At 46.0% G+C, this 20,805-nt stretch overlaps 1 protein-coding gene across 1 annotated transcript in view; it reads right to left on the reverse strand.

Annotated features, from left to right (window-relative positions):
- Positions 1 to 16,924: 16,924 nt before the first annotated feature.
- VIPR1 (vasoactive intestinal peptide receptor 1) overlaps positions 16,925 to 20,805 on the reverse strand; it is a 187,073-nt gene continuing 183,192 nt past the window's right edge. The window contains exons 12-13 of the mRNA XM_032779886.2: positions 20,729 to 20,770; positions 16,925 to 19,372 (exon numbers count right to left, since the gene is read on the reverse strand). Of these exons, the coding sequence (XP_032635777.1) occupies positions 19,181 to 19,372; positions 20,729 to 20,770 (234 nt within the window). The 3' untranslated portion in view covers positions 16,925 to 19,180. The remainder of the gene's footprint in view (positions 19,373 to 20,728; positions 20,771 to 20,805) is intronic.

Consider the following 20,805-nt stretch of genomic DNA (forward strand, 5'->3'; position numbering starts at 1 on the left):
TCTGTCCAAGGACTGCGAGGCACTTTGCCATCTGTAATGTGTCAGTCCTCACAACCTCGCTGTGATGTTGGCAAGTCTGATTCATCCCTGTTCCTCAGAGGGAGGTGCAGAAGTTTAAGGTCACGCAGTAGAACTGTGGCAGAGCAGAAGGTCTCTACCCTAGTTCTCTGACTTAGCCCCCCAGACCATCCTCTTTCTGTCTGTGTGTCCTGCTTTACGTGATTTGTATTTGTACTGTGGCGCTGATAGTGTGTGGTGGCCAGAAAGGAGAGGTGTGTCTCTGGGGGCTATTCCATTCAGTCTGGTTTGAAAATAAAGAGATAATAAAACTCTGGTCTGGGCTTTGAGGTCCTCAGGCAAAAGGAGCTGTATAGGGGCAGTGTGTTATTTATTATGATCAGTGATTTTAATTGATGAGAGTGCCCATCCCAGCCTCTAGGTGCCCTTCAAAATAAAATGCAGATAAATTGCAATTCCAGCAGTGCCACTTAACTGCCTCAATTGCAGTGAGCAAGCAAAGAATAAGCCAAATTCCCCCAAACCCCGATCAATGACCTTAGGGTTTGACCTTTCCCAAAAGCTTTGGGACATAGAGGGCGTTGATGCACTGGTCAGAAAACAGGGGACTGCTCCCAGGTGGACTGGGAAGATTATGGTCTGTTTGCTGATCATTGCCCCTCCAAATTGGAGCTGTCGATGCTGATTAAAGTCAACGATTCCTATTAACTCCTCTTCCAGGACAGTCACAAAGGAGGAAGCAGCAGGGCTGCTCAGGGATGGAGGAGGCAGAGTCACATGTTGGGGAAGTTGTTCCATATGGATGTCCCATGATCAATGGGGTCTGGTCAAGTATTTCACATGACTCTGCAACTAGCAGGCCACACCTGTGCCTCACCCTCAATAGCAGAGCACCCTCGGACCCCATGGAGTGTTTGAAGTTAGCTTTCCCCGTTCATGGGCTTGGAAAGCCATGATATGGCCCTCAGGTTGTACATCATTATTATTCATTATTGGTATTCTAGTAGTGCCTAGGGGCCCTAACTGAGTTCAGGGCCCTGTTGTAGTAGGCAATCTACATACCCATGGTAAGAGACAGTCCTTTCCCCATAGAGCTGGCAGACAAAACAGATAAAGGCCAACAAGAGAGACAGAATGTTGAAGAGACGCACCCAGAGTCACGCAGCAAGTTAGTAGCAATGCTGGGAATGGCACATACATCTTTTGATGCCCTGTCCAGAGCCCTAACTAGTAGACACACTGCCCTTCCTATGGTAATCGATAAGTTGCCCATCCACTGCAAAGGTGAAAAAGCTCCAAAAATGTATAGCTGTTTGTCAAGGTTGAATCCCCACACTGTCACTCCGAATGCAGAAAGTGGGGCACTCAAGGTTACAGCTTCTCTCTGAGCTTGGCTTGGTAAATGCTGCCACCACCCAAATGCAAAAAAAAACCCTTTGACCCAGGAATGAGCACTTGGGAATTCCTCCCTGTGGGGTACCTTCAAGCCCTTTCACCGCCCCCTCTGGGGAAGAGCTGAGAAGAAAACAAAGGAAATTAGCTGTTGCCACCAGCTAATCAAACAGCATAGGCACAAGCTTCTTAGGCCACAACAATCCAAATCCCGTTCTTAAAAAAAGTAAATTTTATTAGAAAAAAAAGACATCTGGAACTTAGGCTTTTGCTAGATTTTAAAAGAGCAATTCCAAAAATTAAACACCCAAAATAGTTTCTTGGGGGTTCAGTTTAAAGGTTATAAGCAAAAAAAGCACCAGGGGTTAGCACAGAGGAAATCCACAAACCCAAATAGAGAAATAAACCTGATCACATTTATCTAAACATTCCCTATCCCAATGATTCCTTCTAGGTATGGAAGATAATTGTTCAGACCTGGTTCAAACCTTACACAGCATTTCTGCTTCTAGCACTGCTGCTCTGTGTCCCTGCAGCCCAGAGAGAACCACAGACAAAGGGAAAGGTTTTTTTCCCCAATTTTAAAAAGTTTTAGCCTTCCCATTGGCGCTTTTGGTCAGGTGCCTACTTTGTTTTCTTTACCTAGGGGACTTTTTAACCCTTTACAGGTAAAGCACATAGAGAAAAGCTACCAAGAGGGATTTTACAGCTAACTGGCTGGCAGGGTGTCCATCAAAGGGCACTCTCCCTTCCCCCCTTAATTATCAGCTGTTGTTGAGATGCACTCTCAAGACTTGGCAGCAGAAACACACGTCTGTCATCACACGCGCAGAATGAAGCGAGCAAAGGTCTAATTTGCGTTTGCTCCCGGCGGGAGGGTGAACTTTACATTTCTAGCTGCCAGGAGCAATTTACTGCAAAGCAGGGAGACTTTCTTCATGCCAGTTCAACTAGCAAAAGAAATGAGATTGGTGTTACAATGAAATGAAAAGCTTTGGCATTCTAAATAGCCGCACCGAGGAAATCATTTCAATAGATTCAGCTGCAGTGTCAATATTTTAAACCAGAAAATGAACAAAGGACAAACTCAAAGCCCTAACCATCAAAAAAGCTGAATCTGACCAAAAGCAGCCTTCCAAAAGTCACCTCATGTTCCAGGAGGGAAAGAATATTTTGTGACCCATAAGTAAAACTTGCTGCTCTAATTAGCATCCTGGTAGGAGCAGCCTGGACAGGAGAGTAGGTTTTGGATGATTTTGCAAGGCTGGTTGAAAACGCGTCCATGTGGGGCAGTTCTCGGCACCTGTTCAGGCTTCAGTGGAAATACAAACATTTTGGTCGGGAAGATGTAAATTGCATCGATGGCTCTCAATTTATGATTATTATTATTTCAACTGTGGGAGATCAAAAAGGCCTCAGCTGAGATCAGGGCCCCGTTGGACTGTGGCTCAGCTTTTCAAAGGCATTTAGGCAATTCCCTCCTTTTGCTTTTAGTGGGAGCTAAGTGCCTCAATGCTTCTAAGGATCTAAGTCCAGGTAAATATAGCGTACGGAAGGTCTACATTGCAATCAAAAGGGCGAGTTGCAGTGAGTGACGATGTGCCTACATGAGCTTTAACCTCGTTAGCATGGCTAAAACTAGCAATGAAGATGTGGCGGCACCGACCCATAGGGTGACCAGATAGCAAGTGTAAAAAATCGGGACAGGGGTGGGGAGGTAATAGGTGCTTATGTAAGAAAAAGCCCCCAAAATCGGGACTGTCCCTATAAAATCGAGACATCTGGTCACCCTACCGACTCGGTGCAGGCTAGCGCCATGTATAGGCACTCAGGTTCCAAGCTGATTTGTACAGCCTATGCTGCCGTCAATGTTGTTTTTAGCCATGCTCGCCGGATTAAAGCTAGTGGTATGCCTACCTGAGCTGCAATCATACCTTCATTTGCAATGCAGACACCCCTTGAGAGACAGGCCCGGCCCTGAAGAGCTTACAGTCTATGGAGATGCAGCGTGGGAGGGGAAAGGTCTTGGCCAACATCATGCAGCTGGTCATGTTGTAGATCCCACAGCTCTGCACATCCAGATCTTTGCCGTACCCACTCGCCTACACAGCCTTTCCATTTATGACTATCACTGGCATGTGACTATCCTGTTGCTGGAGTGGTCTAACCTGTAGGCATCTAAAATTATTTGCTTAAAACTTGGGGCTACAACGTTGGGTCTATGGTTTGGAAGCTCGGTGGAGAGCCCTTGAAAAATGTAGCTCGTTGGCGCCAATATAATATGTCACTAAAGTCTATGTTGATGTCATTTTTCATCTCTATTAGTAATGGGCCATCCCAGGGCATCAAATCTGAACCCCCCTTGGATGTGTTACTGGTTTTACTCTGGACATGTACTCGACAGAACGCTGTACTTTCATTTGGAGCTGCAGATGACATGGGATGCTGGAGCCTATAATAAATGCCTTTCTAGATGCAGAAGGGAAGTATTTTTCCATCAAATGGCATAATTTATTGTATGGGAGTAGGCTGCACATAATCAAGCGTATTGGCATCTAGCAGTTCTATGCTGAAGAGCTGGAAATTAATGCTTTGATTAGAAGCCTGCTATTGATTAGGCAAGCCTGTGGGGTTGGCTATTTGCATGAATAATTTGCATCTGTAAGGGGTAAAGGAAGGGGGGCACAGCCAGCACTAGGCAGCCCCATTACTGAACGTCTTTCATTGCCACCTTCGTGCCTTGCTAGAAGTCTGCAATTGGAAGCCCAATTGTTCGTGTGCGATTTGTAAAGGACTAAAGCAACAATCAGCGTTTGTGTGTTGGCAGGCGCTGTCGGAGGCGGGGCCAGGGGACTGAGTCCATGTGGGTGTTTATGCGACACACTTACCTTCAACAGTTTATTTCTTTGTTTCCACCACTCAGTTGACAAGTGGGGAGCTGAGTTATTTTGCCAAGTGTTGCTTGTTATAGTGTGACCCTGTCCTCTCAGACCGTCCCCTCTCTTAGCCGCTAGCTGCTAATGGTAATCAGAGCTGATGGCACAGGCTTGTGACTAGGTCTAGCAAGTCTTCATTCTCTCAGGCCTTCAGTGACCAACACACTCTGGACCAAATCCATCCCTCATTGAACTCCATAAAAGTAAATGGAATTAGAGCAGGGATGACTTGTTCCTCAGCTGTCACATGCCGGAGCTTTTAGGCCTAATTCTGCAGTCCTCATTCATGCTGAGTAGCGCTCAGCTGGTGTCTTCACTGCAGCGTTAGCCTGGGTGATCGGCTCCAGGGATGTGAGCAGCCTCGCTGTGTCCTCACAGGGGCTGCGCTCTCCCATGTGAGTTGCTAGGATGTCTGAGATCACATCTCATGGGTCTTTGAGGTGCAGGAAGCTGAGCTGCGTGGTGATTGTTGCACAGTGAACTGTGGGAGAACTTTGTCCTTCAGGGCACACCAGGGGAACTGTGGGAAGGCATTGGAGGACTGTCATCACTTGGGTGATTTAGCTGGCATCCTCACTGCAAAGCAGGCAGGTTACCAGCCTGAGGGAAACCGCCATCTAGGCTCTAACTGCCTGCAGCCTTGCTAGCTAGTCTGGTGTGGGAAACACCACTAAACTCAGCTAAGAGGGTTTTGTGTGTGGATGGGAGAGCAGTTAGGGTAACTCTTGGGTAAGCCCCTGAGTTAACTCTGCAGACTTGTACGGGGAGACTTTGGCAAACCAGTAAAGTGCCTGAAATCACTATAGCTTATTGCTAAAAGCAGCCAAGTCAGCTGGCCATAAAGACCATGCAGCAGTCTCAGCTTGACCCTGCCTCCTTCCTGATAAGAATTGTGTTTGAAGTTGCTGATACCTGCATTTTAGAACAGCAGGATGTGCCCTCAGAAATGTGTCTAACAGGGTCTCAAGGCTGCAAACTCTGGGAAAAAACCCACACTTGGTTAATCAATAATCAAGAAAGCCTCTTGCTTGACCATTGGAACTGCTTGCTTAACATGTTTTCTTTAAGGGACTTGTCATTTTATTACTAACATATAAATAAGGGGGAAAACTTTGAGGTAGGGGGACTCTTCCTGGTAGCCTGGACTCTCCCCGTGGATGCATCCTGTGTTCCCCACCAGCAGACGGGGTGCCACTGTGCCACTCAAGAGCCACACTCAGCTTTGGTAACTATTGAGGGTTGGGGATGTTTTACTAACCTGTTGCGGACTTGTGTAAGTGCTTGAGACTAAGTAAAGTTTAGCTTTAAGTGAAAGCACTCTTGTGTTGTCCTGTTTGTGCCAGCCATCTATCGGTGGGACGGCCACGTCTCCCCTGATTTATTTCCTGACACCACCTTGCATAGTGTAAAAGTTACCAAGAGCTTTGGGTTGAAAGAACCCTGGGTAACAGCCTGATCCTTGCTTATACAAGTAATCCCACTGACTTCTAGTAACATCTGTGGGACTCCTTGCGTGAATAACTATTCAGTTAGGACTGCACAAGCAAACCCTTTGTATGGGATTTTCACAGGTGCCTAAGAAAGTTATGTGTCCAGCTCCTGTTGAGTTTAAGTAGGTGTTCTAACTCATTTGGGACCCTGTGACAATCCAAAGTTATCTTAACTTGCTTTGAGGTCAATGGGACTCTTTCCATGGGTTGCAATGGCCTTTGGATCATGCCCTGTGTTTCCCATACCAAACAGAAGGCAAATGCTGCCAGTCAGCTGTTTATACATGCAGCAAATGTGGATTGACAAAGGATTCCCTTCTGTGGCAGGGAACGTGCAATCATTCTTTGTCCATTTTATTCATAGCTCAACTGGTAAAAGCCACTGTCTCGCCGAATTGGGCCATCAGAGCTGAGCTGTAAAGCCTGTCTCAAGAGCCTCTGCTTTGTGTTATTTCAAATCCTATGGAACTGCATCCAATGTTCAAAGAAAACCTCACTGGGCTCAGTTAATTGACTTGCTGGCTCTTCACATAACAGGTTGAGATGGTCTGGTACAGTACTTAAGGCACAGGACTGAGAATCAGAAGATGTGGATTTTATTTGCTGACTTGGCCACAGACTTTCCTAGGTGCCCTCAGGCAAAGCCACTCAAGTTACTGCGTGTCTGCGTGGAGCATAGAGATCATGGAAGGGTTTATACAAGTACAGTATTATTGCTGAGGACAGATCGAATGAGTTTTGCTGATCTCGTCTCAGCCTTTGGGCCTGTGATACCTTCACTTGTGATGAATAGTGTCTCACGCTGCACAATGGCTGCACTCAGCTCAAGAGGACCCACCTGCTCTTCTCAACCCAAGTACTGGCCCTTGAGTTTTATGCTGTCAGGAAACACGGACAGCTGCAGCAGAATGTCGCAATGCAATTTGCCATCTGTGGTTACAGCAGAGGTGGGCAAATTACATCCTGCTGGACCATCCTGCCAGGCCTTTGAACTCCCAGCTGAGGAGCTAGCCCCCAGCCCCTCCTCTGCTGTCACCCCTTTCCTGCAGCCTCAACTCACCATGTTGACAGCACTCTGGGTGGCAGGGCTGCGAGCTCCTGCTGCTCTGAGCAGCATGGTAAGGAGGCGGGGAGTGCGGGGGTTGGATAAGGGGCAGGGGGTCCAGGAGGGGCAGTCAGGGGACAGGGAGTAGGGGGCGGTTGGATGGGGCAGAGGGGCAGTCAGGGGACAGGGAACAGGGGGGGTTGGATAGGTGTGGGAGTCCTGCGGGCTCCTGTCAGGGGGTGGGAGTGTGGATAGGAGTTGGGGCAGTCAGGAGACAGGGAGCAGGGGATTTGGATGGGGGGTGCGGTCCAGGGGGGCAGTTCATAGATTCATTGATTCATAGACTCTAGGATGGAAAGGACCTCGAGAGGTCATCGAGTCCAGTCCCCTGCCCTCATGGCAGGACCAAATATTGTCTAGACCATCCCTGATAGACATTTATCTAACCTACTCTTAAATATCTCCAGAGATGGAGATTCCACAACCTCCCTAGGCAATTTATTCCAGTGTTTAACTACCCTGACAGTTAGGAACTTTTTCCTAATGTCCAACCTAAATCTCCCTTGCTGCAGTTTAAGCCCATTGCTTCTTGTTCTATCATTAGAGGCTAAGGTGAACAAGTTTTCTCCCTCCTCCTGATGACACCCTTTTAGATACCTGAAAACTGCTATCATGTCCCCTCTCAGTCTTCTCTTTTCCAAACTAAATAAACCCAATTCTTTCAGCCTTCCTTCATAGGTCATGTTCTCAAGACCTTTAATCATTCTTGTTGCTCTTCTCTGGACCCTCTCCAATTTCTCCACATCTTTCTTGAAATGCGGTGCCCAGAACTGGACACAATACTCCAGTTGAGGCCTAACCAGCGCAGAGTAGAGCAGAAGAATGACTTCTCGTGTCTTGTTTACAACACACCTGTTCAAATGCATCCCAGAATCACGTTTGCTTTTTTTGCAACAGTATCACACTGTTGACTCATATTTAGCTTGTGGTCCACTATGACCCCTAGATCTCTTTCTGCCATACTCCTTCCTAGACAGTCTCTTCCCATTCTGTATGTGTGAAACTGATTGTTCCTTCCTAAGTGGAGCACTTTGCATTTGTCTTTATTGAACTTCATCCGGTTTACCTCAGACCATTTCTCCAGTTTGTCCAGATCATTTTGAATTTTGACCCTAACCTCCAAAGCAGTTGCAATCCCTCCCAGTTGGGGCAGGGGGTCCCAGGAGGGGGAAGTCAGGGAACAAGGAGCAGGGAGGGGTTGGATGGGTGGCGGGTTCTGAGAGGTGCAATCAGGGGGTGGGAAATGGGAGGGGGCAGAGGCCAGGCTGTTTGGGGAGCCACAGCCTTCCCTACCCAGCCCTCCATACAGTTTTGGAATCCTGATGTGGACCTCAGGCCAAAAAGTTTGCCCACCCCTGGGTTACAGAGTTCACTCTTTCATGGGTCATATTCCCAGCTGGTGTAAAGGGGCATGGCTCTGTGGGAGACATCCATGAGCTGAAGATCTGGCCCCATGAAAAAAAGGCCCGGTGATCATTTCCCGTGAGCTATTTTCACCATTTCCTATTGCACGTATTACTATTCACTACTTATGTTGCCAGTCACGTGCTAGGTGTTTTACAAAGCCAGAGGAAGACACGGCCCCTGTTCTGAAGAGCGTGTAGCCTGAAAGGACCACGATGGATAAAGGAAAGAGGAGACAATGCAGCAAAGGCTTTGTTATTGTATCGGAACCCACTGGTGCAGATCCCTGCATCCATGGGGATCCCAATCAAATGGACAGCCCGTATGAGGACTAGGGCCAAAGTATTCTAAATTAGAAGCCTCAAGTTAGTCTCTGAAATCCTTATTTAAGTACATAAATAAATGGGCTGATTTTCAGTTGGTGCTGAGGATCGAACAGCCCCCACTGCACTCGGTGGAAAATCAAGATGTTTATTCAGGTGGCTAAATATACATCTAGAACCCATAGTTGGTCTAGAGCAGGGGTCGGCAACCTTTCAGAAGCGCTGTGCCGAGTCTTCATTTATTCACTCTGATTTAAGGTTTCGTGTGCCGGTAATACATTTTAACGTTTTAGAAGGTCTCTCTCTATAAGTCTACAATATATAACTAAACTATTGTTGTGTGTAAAGTAAATAACATTTTAAAAATGTTTAAGAAGCTTCATTTAAAATTAAATTAAAATGCAGAGAACCTCCAGACCAGTAGCCAGGACCCAGGCAATGTGAGTGCCGCTGAAAATCAGCTTGCGTGCCACCTTTGGCACCTGTGCCATAGGTTGCTTACCTCTGGTCTAGAATTATGACTGATATGCAAGCTCAAGTGGCAAATTTTTAGCAAGGTGCTTAATCCCATATTTTTAGCAAGGTGCTTAATCCCAGATGCCTCTGCAGCTCTGACAAACACTATACTGTAATTGACAATTCTAGCCATCATAGAGGAGATCCTAGCAGCATCACACCTGCATTACACTACAGGCCAGCAAGTGAAAAAGACAACAGTATCCACCTGAAATTGAAGGGGAGATCTTAGAGAGGGAGAATTACTCCATCTGGAATTTGCCAATCAGTTAATTTGCTGCTCTTACAATTAGTTCTGCAAACCAGGGGCCACCGTGCAAGGTCCAGGGATTGTGGACAGAAGCGTGGGCCTTTGTGAGCAATGATCACCATTTAGACTAACTGGCCAGTAGTGTGCATAATTAATACCATTGTGTGCAGTTGCAGTAATGCTGTACGAATGATGCATGCACAGAGAAAACGCTGCCCGTTAGTGCTGTTACCAGAACACTGGATAGCAGAATGTTTATGTATTTCTTTAAAAATGCATTACATCTGCATGCACGAATTTGTTTTTTTGCAGGTGAAACGTACCTTTCATGCCCTAACGCACTGTGAGGGCAGGGTACTGCTGCCTGGCTGAGCTGTGTTCATTGGAGACCCATGGGGTAGGGGAAGAACAAGTAAAGGTGCGGGTTAAGAAATCGGTGTGAGCATCCAGTGTTGTGGGGCAGCCAGGGACTGGTTTATTCCATAGCATAAGTCCGAGTAGGCTTAGGACTGCTCTAACCTAAACCCAACAGCCCATGGCCCTCTGGAGGAATCCTCTTGGGACTGAATCCACTAGGGCAGGTACAGCAGGAGCTATCATCTAGCCCCGTGCCTGCCTGTGTGTGTACAGGAATCCCTTCACGTGTTACTGACATGGCTGGGATGAAACACAGCCACTGCAGAACAGAACCTAGCTGGTAGAATTACCTAGCCTGGCATTTGTCCAGGACCCCTGGATTTAATACCTATAGCTAGTGGGAAAGAAGTCATGAGATCTCAATAGCGGCAAGGGGTCAAGAGCCAGGACATTGGTTTTATATTTCATCCAAAAGACACAACAGCCAGTTACACCTTGTCCCAAGGTTAGACTCCCAGTGACAAGCAGAGGCATGCTCCCCATTATAACTTGGAGCATCGCTTGTGCTGAAATTGCCACTGCTTCTTTTGTTAACGTGGCTTTTCTTGTGGGATGTGTCCCAGTGGCCAGGCCCATCCTGCAAGGTATAATGGAATTGTGTGACTGCCGGCAGCTGGGCATCTATTGCCTTCATCAATTGAGTTGCTGACTCAGTTCCTCAGAAATGGAGAATTTCCCCTCTCCCTGTGCATCCCAAAGATTGAGAGAAATCAGTTCAAAAACTACATGTGCAGACTGCTGGACACAATGCCTTTCTGATAGTTTATTGCTTGTTTTCAGCAGTGGTAGCCATGGAGAAGGAGCCCCTTGCAAACAAGGAGGTGCTTCTGAGATGACCCAAATACAAGGGAAAAGAGCTAGGGTACAATCCATTGAGTATTTACAGTACAGAGTTGAAGCTTAATAAATAACACTGGGTAAAAGGTCATCAAATGAGGCAGAGTTTATGACTGCGCCAACTGAGAGGGCTGATTCTCACGGTCACGATGAATAATAAGTAAGGAGTGTCTTAATGTAAATAAATACAGGTCCTTAGAGAAGGCTACACTGAGTCTCTGTTCACAGTCAGCATCACTATCAGCCAGCACTCGTTACATTTAAAGCCTATTTACAGGAGAGCAGAGTAGAGACGCTGACAGTGTTCACAAGGCGGATAAAGATCACATAATACCAGCTACTGAACAAGTTGAGTTTTGACTTGAACGCACTGTTTGGAAACGCCACTGGGGAGAGGCTCTTGAGTCCCAAACACCTTTTTCAATGTATATTTAGAATCCAGGTGGTATCAAAAAAATGTACCTTTTTTTTTTATGTGCCTTTCCAAGTGCCTTTATATACATGTTTACAGCATGAACACACTAGGCCTAATCCTCAGCTGGTGTGACTCTGCGTTGCTCTATTTAAGTCAATTTACATCTGCTGAAGATCGAACCTGCAGAATCTGACGTGATACCTGCAGAATCCAGGTAATGGTTCCCCCTAGAGACCATCTGAAGGTGTTTCTAGTCCCCCTGCCTCTGTTTTGGTTATTTTGGTTTCCTCTATTCCTGCCCTTTAGAGTTCTGTGTTATGCCCGGTACTTGAAATAACAAGGCTTTGAAAAATAGGATTCTTAAGTATTTTGGGAAACATCACAGTTGGATATTATATGTAAATTAAGTGTTTGCTTTTTCAGCCAGTAGACACGCCCTCTCCCAAGGACCATGATACAGATCTATAGTGATCTCTAAACAAACAGGTCATGCCAATTGAATTTCAGCAGGTTGTCAAAAGGCTGTGGGGTTAAATACTGTTTCTGGAATGGTGAGGAGAAGAGGTCATTGAAGTTGGAAGGAGAAATCATCCCAGATCACTTTGAGATGTATGAAGCAGAATATGGATCTGGGACTCACTTCTTCTCTTGACCGCTTTAGTGTAATTGTGGAGTGAAGCCAGTGGAGTCACCCCAGATTTTCACCAGTGTAAATGAGAACAAGAATTTGAAATTTGGAGCCCATCTACAATGAAAAGGAACTATAGTCCTTTGCTCCCAAACAGGGTTGAACACCTGTACATGAGAAGAGCCAGGTAGCACTCATAATCAGTGCTGAGACGCTTTAGGGTATGTAGTGGAGCTCTGCTCCCCTCCCACAGACAGAGCTTCTTCATGCATACATGGATTTTGTGGCCATAGTCCTACTCAGAAGCATTCTCTCATGCTCAGAGCCAAGCTGATAATGAGTTTACCTACAAGCTGGGAATTGGAGTGATTATGTTTTTGTTCCAGTCTGTAATTTTAAATCTGGGATCAGCCCTCTGGGATTGCAGAGAACATCACAGCTCAGCAGTGTTGCTTCTGATCCAAAAGGTACAGATGCGAGTACACTTCAACAGTAAACCCTGCAAACATGCCAGTGTGAACCAGCGGTAAAGCAATAAAATGGGCCTAACAAAGAAGAATGCAGAAGTTTCCAGATTTGCAGAACGTTCTTCAGGTCAGATTGTAAAGGGAAGAGATTTTATACAAACCTCCCAAACTTGCCAGTTTTTGCTTCAGATAAATACTTACTGCCCCTGCTTTCTTTAGTGTTCCACTGTTATACTACGTATCACTGCTATGGGGAAGCACAGACGTGGAGGAGTGGGAGGGATCTCAAGAGGTGATCTAGTTCAGCCCGCTGTGGTGAGGCAGGACCAAAGACACCTCCTTTATCTAAGGCAACTGGCAAGTTTTAAAGCTTGGCCATTGTGTGTGGGGGTTGATTGTTTAGCCGCTCCCCACACAGACCTGTCACTGCAGTCAGCAGGTGGTTGTAGGAGTGGAAGAATCAGGTGTCTAGATGGTGGAAGGGCTGGGGGTGGAAAAGGAGGAATGAAGATGAGGGATCACCTCATCAAAACCATGTGGAAGGTCACTGCCTTTCCTGCAGTGGAGAAAAGGGAAATCAGTTCCTCAGTCCTGGGGGCTATTTTATCCATCTTGTAAATACTGCTCTTAACAAAATGAGATTCGGTCATTCACCTGTCTACATATACGTGTCCCTTTTTGGGTTTTAGGTACTGACCTAGGATTGTTTTCTCCTCATCGCTCCGTGACCAGCACACCGTTTTGCCTTGTTGGCTATTCAGTGGAATTGTAAACTAAATGGAATGTTCAGACCTAACTCAAGAATTCTGATTGGGTGACCTACAAGGCGTTAATTCACTGGTACCAACTTACTTTACAGGTACCAACTGCAGCTGCATCCATGCAAAAAAACCCTTTGTATGTTTATACTTGTTTGGCTTTTGCTCCCTGTTTTCATAACTCACCACAGGGTGGTTCAAGGGCTTAAGGACCAGCTAAGGTTAAAGGTTTGATGTTTCCCTCTAGACTGTGATTTCCTCACAGACAATTATTAATCCTTGGACATGCCCATCTCCTCAATTGTTACTGCCAGAGAGCGACATAGTCTAATGGTTACCACTCAGGACTGGAAGCTAGCAATCCCTGGATTCTAATGATAGCATTGACAATAACTGGCTCTGTGCCTTTGAGCAAACCACTTACCCCTTAGGTCACCATGTCTGGAAAATCAGGGTAATATTTGCTTAACCCTCGCGACATCTGGAGAATTAATTAATGGGAATGATTCTGATCTCTCATTGACATGCAGAAGAAAGAATTCATCTGAAGTCAGTGGAGTTATAGCGAAGTCAGTGTCTAACTTTATTTACATGGTGTAAATGAGGAGTAATTCCACTGAATTCACTGCTGCAAGTGAGCTCAGGATTTGACCCAGTGTTTGCAAAGGGCTTTGAAGACTGATGATACTTGTCCTAAGTACAGTGGTACTACTTGATTGACATCAGTGGAGTTATTCCTGATTTACACCAAAATAAATGAGCTCAGACTTGAGCCCTCTAAGGGGTAACGATAGTTAAGAACATTGGACTGCATCATAATTCAGTATTTGTGCAGAATAATGCTGTTCAGATGGTACATCCAGGTTCCACGGAGGTGTCTGACTTTTGCCCCATTTCTTTGTTTCATTAACAGAAAGGCACAGTCTGAATGAATGAAGAAGGCAACGTTGTTGTAGTGGTGGTCCCAGAACATGAGAGCCACAGGGTGGGTGAGGCCGTAGCTTTTATTGGACGAACCTTTGCTGGTGAAAGACAAGCTTTCGAATTCCACAGAGCTCATCTTCAGACCTGAAGTTGGTCCAGTAAAAGAGATGACCTCACCCACCTTGTCTCTCTGAAGAAGGCAGTCATCTGTCCAAGGTCCCAGGATGAGTCAATGACTCAGCCTAAGTTAGGGCCTGACCCAAAGCCCATTGCTGTCAATGAGTATCTTTCCATTGGTTTTAATGTCCATTGGATCATGTCCTCCTTGTTCATGTACTTGAACATAACCACTGTATACTATGTCCTCCTTTAAAATGAAGCAAACACAGCTAATGTGACAGCTTTACATTGTCCGCACCACAAATATTGCTATTTCTGTCAAAGGAGACAGGCATGAAACAATCATTTCTTTTCAGAGTATTTTCATTGGACAACCTAATGGGGACATGCGGTGCTACTGTAGTTATGTTGGTCCCAGGACCTAATGGGGATGCACTTGTGCATTACATGTAGGCTTGGAAGGATATGATTTTTATCAGTAAATATTGGTAAATGTCAATTTCACCATACACACGCAAAGCAAGACAAATATTTCCGGCGATGCTAATCTAAAGGTTGTTGGCATTCGTTCATCTGTGAGAGACGGTGGGAAATGTAGCCTATGATATGATCTGACAGACAGGCAATGTAACAAAGATGCTGCTTGAGAACTTTTTCAGAGTTTGATTTAAGGATATTTACTTTGTTGAGTTTGCTAAGTGATGTTGACAATTTGGGCTTTAATAGTTATAAAGCTTTAACGTTTTGAATCTCAACATTGACTGTCATTAAATAATTGTCTGATCCTCTACGTTGTCTGACCCCTCAATAATGACCTACAACTGTGAAAATTGAAACAAATAAAATTGGGAAAAAAATGCTTAAAAGTAAACATTGATATTATCCATCTAAATTATTTAAAAAAAACCTGGAATTCTGCCTAGCTTAATTATAAAAAAACATTTCAAATATGACTTTTTCAGGCATTGTATGGCTGGTCCGATAGTCTGATAACACTTCCAGAACTGTATTGTTATTGAGTACCTGACTTCAAGCCATGTCCTGTCGTCCGTTTTTCATGCAGAGCTCCCCAGCAATTAGTATTGGGAATCCTGTGGGCAGGTCAGGGTCTGGCTATCAGCCTTTGGCCCTGGTCCATAACTAACATCTTTCTTATTGCCTCTGCCCTGGGCAAGCCCATTCACGCTGCCCTAGTGATAGCAGTAGCGCCAGCGAAGATCAATTTCTGAGGTTGAAACTGTAGCTTACAGAGATTCTGCAGACCCAGAGCAGAATTAATTTGCTTGTTGATTTGCCTCAGTACAACCATGTTAAAAACAAAACAAAACAGAAAGAGTTGAAGGGGTCACAAATGAAAATTCATGAGTCCTGCAGTCATGATGATGGGGGCATCAACACGGTAATAAAATGTTGGAAGGGCAACGGGACACATCTGCAAATGTCCCCGTGGTTGCCCTTCTGTACTGGAGTCTGGGTGTGATGGCAACATGGATAGCGGTAGCAGTGAAGCCTAGCAGCATGGACTTGAGTGCATGCTACTGCCTGAGTAGGTACCCAGGGATCTGGGTGGGCTTGTACAGCACACACTGCTGTGGCTTTACTGCTATTGGTACCTGAGCTCGCTCGCTTAGAGCTAGCTTGCGTATGCCTACACGTGCTGCAATCACATCTCTGACTGCAGCATAGCCATATCCTGTGCTTGCGTTTTCTGTCTTTCTCCACATTCCATTGTCATCAGTGGAAGTGCCGTGCACGGAATGAGTGCGGGACATGCCCCAGAAATCTGCGATCAGCTTCTCAGCTGGGGTAACCTACTCCTCGCTTGTATAAACTGGTGTAGTCATTGTTCCAAGAGCTCCATTGATTTCAAAGGAGCGATGCCAATTCGCAGCAGCTGAGGATCTGGCCCAAGAGTCTAGCACATGGACCCCAGCCATAGGACTTTACGCAAACATGGGTTTTGTTTAAATTCCCGTCCCTGTCCCCCACCACCGCCTGCCTCCTTTTTCTGTTCTCTGTGAATGAACAAGCATAAAAAGCTGACTTCACCCTTGCTGGTATTTTTCTCCCTCTAAGATCTGAACACTAGGGGAACACAGACGTCGGGGAAACTCCATGTAAATGACTAAGTGGTGCCCACAGTTACTCCCTTGGAAACGTCCACGGACCAAGCCCAGCACAGGCATAAGCCGGCACCATTCCAGGATTAATTTCTCCCAGCATGGTGCCATCCTCCAAACTGGAGTCAGAATATGGCCCAAGGACTATGATTTTCAGGTCTACTCTTGGAAACGGGGTGATTGCCTGGCACAGAATTGCAACTGCTTCCAGACAAAGCTTAAAGGTGGCATTCCCCTTTAATAACAAAGCCCAGTGATGCAGCATCCCATGCATGAACAGAAGCAATTTTTTAATGTACAGCTGGAGCTCTCTTTTTCTCACCCTCATGATATGCAAAACATTGAAGGACTATTATATCTTCCCTTCCATGTGCATGCATCATTCTTATTACTCCAAGTGCGCAGGAGGGTCACGCCCTTTAAAAAAAATTCTGCAGCATGCTGATTGAAACCCCCAAATGAAATTATTGCTGTTGTAAGCTATACAATAGGATCTGATTCTCATCTCACTGACATTGATGTAAAATCAGGAGTAACTCTGTTCCAGTCAATCATGTTTCACCAGTGTAAAAACAGGGTAAGTGAGGGCTTGTCTACACTATCAGCCAGATCAATGGGCAGAGATCGATCCAGCGGGCGTCTATTTATCGTGTCTAGTATAGACACGATAAATCGACTGCCAACTGCCGACTGCCAATTGCTCTAGTGTCGACTCTGGTACTCCACCTCAACAAGAAGCACAAGTGGAATCTGGGGGAGAGCATCTCCTGTTGACACACCGCAGTGAAGACACCGTGGTAAGCACATCTAAGAACGTCAACTTCAGCTATGTTGTTCACGTAGCTGAAGTTGCGTAACTTAGGTTGATCTCTCCTCGTAGTATAGACCAGCCCTGAGACTGGAATGATACACCTTACAACAGTGATTACCACAGCGCTTTAGTTTTACAGCAAGTGTTTCTTTGTGTGGGGATGGTTAGGGTGAGTAGCGCGAAAGAGGAAGCATCTTGTGCCGGATCCCATGCAGAAGGTTCCTGGGTTCAACCTTCCACAGTCATCTTGGTCCACTCTGAACCAACCATGGGAGATGCGGACATCTAATGCTCAAATGGAAAATCAAGGACTCTGCACCATGCAAATGTGTTCCCCATGACAGGCTGTCAAACATATCGGCACCTACTGCCCAATTTATAAATATGAAGATGACATCACTGCAATAAATTTGGCTACTCCTGAAGTAGCCATTTGGCTTGATCAACTTAAGGTGAGATTGTAGTTGCTGCTCTCCACCAGCCATACAAAAGAATAAGGGGGAGGAAACTGGCACTGTCCTTGCTGTTGTTGCTCTGAGAGGGGAGCTAAGATGGAGAAGAATTGTTCTCTCTTGCCACAGAGGGCAGGACAAGAGGCAATAGGTTCAAACTACAGCACAACAGATTTATATTAAATCTCAAGGAAAAAAAAATCCTAACTGCAAGAACAGTAGGACAGTGGAACAGACACCTAGGGAAATCATGGGAGCTCCTTCACTTGAGGTTTTCAAGAAGAGGCAGAGATCCGTCTTGGAGAGTTGACACACAACAAATCCTGCATTTTGGCCAAGGTTTAGACTAGCTGACCCTTTTGGTTCCTTCTAATCCTATGGTTCTATGAGTCTAAGTAGAGGACTTCACATCTCCAGAGCTGTCGATCTGGCTTTCTGGAGCAGCATTAAATTCACCCCAAAAATGTAAAGAAAAAGAAAATGCCCACTGGTGTTAATGGGAGCTATATACACACTTCAAATGGGGCTCGTGCCTGGATATGTACATGTCAGGGTTGTTGGAAAGTAGACAGAAGGTATGGTATCACGCTTATTGAAGATCTAATGATTTTCATTGCGATACCTTCATCGGAGGATAAAAGCTGTTTGGAATAATTGAAGTAGGGATCAATTTCATAGCCCCACTGCTCCCCCTTTCCTATTTCAAACTCCTGCAGTGCCAGTTACTTGTGGATCTAAGCTTGTTTTGCCAAAGCCCATTCTGCCTACTGCTATTAAGTTAATTCTTCACTCTGGTTAGTGGCTCCTGACGGAGGGTCTGATTCAATCAAGCACTACGTGACTGCTAAGTCTCCCCTTCCCTGCAGTGTGCATTATTCAGGTACAAACTTATTATAAATCAACATCCTCCCCACAAATCCCCAGATTCCTGCTGTAAAAATATGCTAAGATTTATCACAAGCTTAATCAGAGAGGGTTTCTTTTGTGAAAAACACAGCAATGCAACTGAATTGGCACCTGTACCTTGTTTATATACATTAGCCATGCAAGTCTATTATATCCTGTTTTAAAAAAACATAACGAGTATAGTGCAGAAGAGGGCATTTACATTTTAGCTCCTCAGCAAGCTACATTTCAGAGGCGTCGTCGACGGTGGAGGTACTCAGAGCTTTTATTAATGAGGGCAATACAGATTGTTGGCGAGCTGCAGATTCCACTCTGGTTCCGGAGCCTATGAGATGACTTTCTGGTCTTTCAGCTTATTTGTAGCAATGTGAAACGCGTCTGGATGCGCACAATGCTGCACCCTACTACAATCTGTCCCCTGCTTGTAGGTCCTTCCTCATCTCACTGCTGTCCCTTACCGATCGGACTCTTGGCACATTAAAAGCATGTTTTTTTCTCATTGGCTCATTTGAAAAAGTGCATTGTTTCTACCTGTTTCCGAAAAGCTGGCTCAGGTGAAGCAATTAATTATCCCTCGCCCCCTATTCACGAGCCTTTCAGAACCTCCTACGCCCTCCCCAGGCAAGCTGGAGTTGTGCACAAGTTTAATAGTCAGTTTGTGAGTTTCTCCATTGCCCAGGGACAAGCCTGTAGTTAAAGATCTGGAAAGAAGGAAAATAGATCTCTGTGTCCTGACTTGTCTCTTCTCCTTCAGGACGTCAGAGGCTTTTCCAGTTTCATGCCCTTTGTTTGACTCATGGGAATCGTCTTGTTTAAAAACAACTCTTCAGCTTTAAATAAATTCCTGGATGGTTTCTCTCAAGTGTTCCGTGCTGGGGGCGTTTCTCCCCCTCAGACCAGAGAGAAGTCTGCTTGGGAGCTGGAGCACCTGCGAGTCTTAGGCGAGCACTTGGTGAGCATGGAGATCTGAGTGCTGAAGTTGGTACCGTTGCTTCCGACGGACGGGTGGTGATATTTCATGTCAGAGCCTAGGAACCTCTCCAGGTGCCACCTGCGCCACTTCCGCTTCAGCTCAGCTTGGACCTAGGTGGGGATGGAGAAGCACGTTAGTGGATGGAGCTCCTTTCTGCTGGTCTGGTTTAGTTTTACCAGCGAGCTGGCTTAATTAAATTCCTACTAGAAGCTGCTAACTGGCTCTGGCACCAACGCCGTGGTGGAACTGGGAACAAGCAATCCCCCTTCCCTGAGAAGTCAAGGATGGTCCCTTGGAGAAGGAAATGGGTGTTGAGTTGGACATGGAGAATCACCCTCTATTTTAAGGCCAGCAGAGACCAGTTCTCAAAGGCCACTGAACTGATATCAGCAGGTAAGAACTTTAAAGCTAAGTGACAGGCAGTGAAGAGATGCACCAGTTAGGGACATAGCAGTCTTTGGGCTGGTTGGCTAATACAATGAAGGAATTATAATGACCTTGACTGTTGACACATTTTTTTCCTTTTATGAGGGTAATTAGGAAACATCTTTCATTCACAAACTCCTTTCACCAAAGATATGTTTTGCAGAGCTGTGGCACTGTTTAGTGCGCAGAGGGCATTGGTCTTCCTGAGCCAGGGAGCAGGATTTGAACCATCAACAAACACGGGCTACCATGCACAAAGAGTTACTGCACAGCCGTTTAACTCTATGGCACAAGGTTGTAGGCTATGGGATGAATTATAGGGTGCTTTCAGCACACCCAGGTCAGAAATCATAGCACAGACTATACAGGGAGGATCCAAAGGCTGCCTTGGAGATGGAGCAGATCTGATTCTGAGCATCTCTGAGCTTATGGGGAGGCTGGGATACAAACCCAAAGCTGTATTACACAGCTGCCCCCATCTCTTCACTGCTCACTTTATTGGTGTGAATGCTGCTTGAGTTAGTAGGGGGCTAAACGTTCTCCCCGGCTCACCTCTGCTCTGTGACTTTTGTGAATTTGGTGGGTTTCAGTCCAGTTTCCAATGGACACACGCTCCATGGTACAAAACTCACTGCACTCACCAGCCTGCACGCTGCACTGGGTCTGATCCTGCTGCTCTGAAGTCAAGGGCAAAAGCCTGTGTGGCTTCAACAGGATCAGGGCCAGGCTCAGCAAAGAGGCCAAAGAATGAGTGGACTGGAGACTGGCTGCACCTTCACCACCAAGTGTGGTCACTCCCAGTCAGGACTGAGGCACACTGGCAGGGGGAGAACCCTCCACTTTCTGCCTGTTCTGTGAATACAAGAGGGACTCGGCACTGTACAGCGCCCCCCTCAGCACCGTGAGTACTATAATTCACATGCAAAGCCAGTATCTGATTACCATGGTGGCCCCAATGGGCTTATGTAAGGAACGGAACTTCTCAATCACTCACTTCATCCTAGTGACAAGCACTGCCCAAGCAATACTGTGGATCTTACCTCCCCATTGAGGAAACAGTATAGAACGGCCCCCACAAAGCCCTGGGAGGAGGAAGAGAGAACATGCACTTAGAACC

This window comes from Chelonoidis abingdonii, chromosome 2, assembly GCF_003597395.2.
Source record: "Chelonoidis abingdonii isolate Lonesome George chromosome 2, CheloAbing_2.0, whole genome shotgun sequence".
Taxonomy (NCBI): domain Eukaryota; kingdom Metazoa; phylum Chordata; order Testudines; family Testudinidae; genus Chelonoidis; species Chelonoidis abingdonii.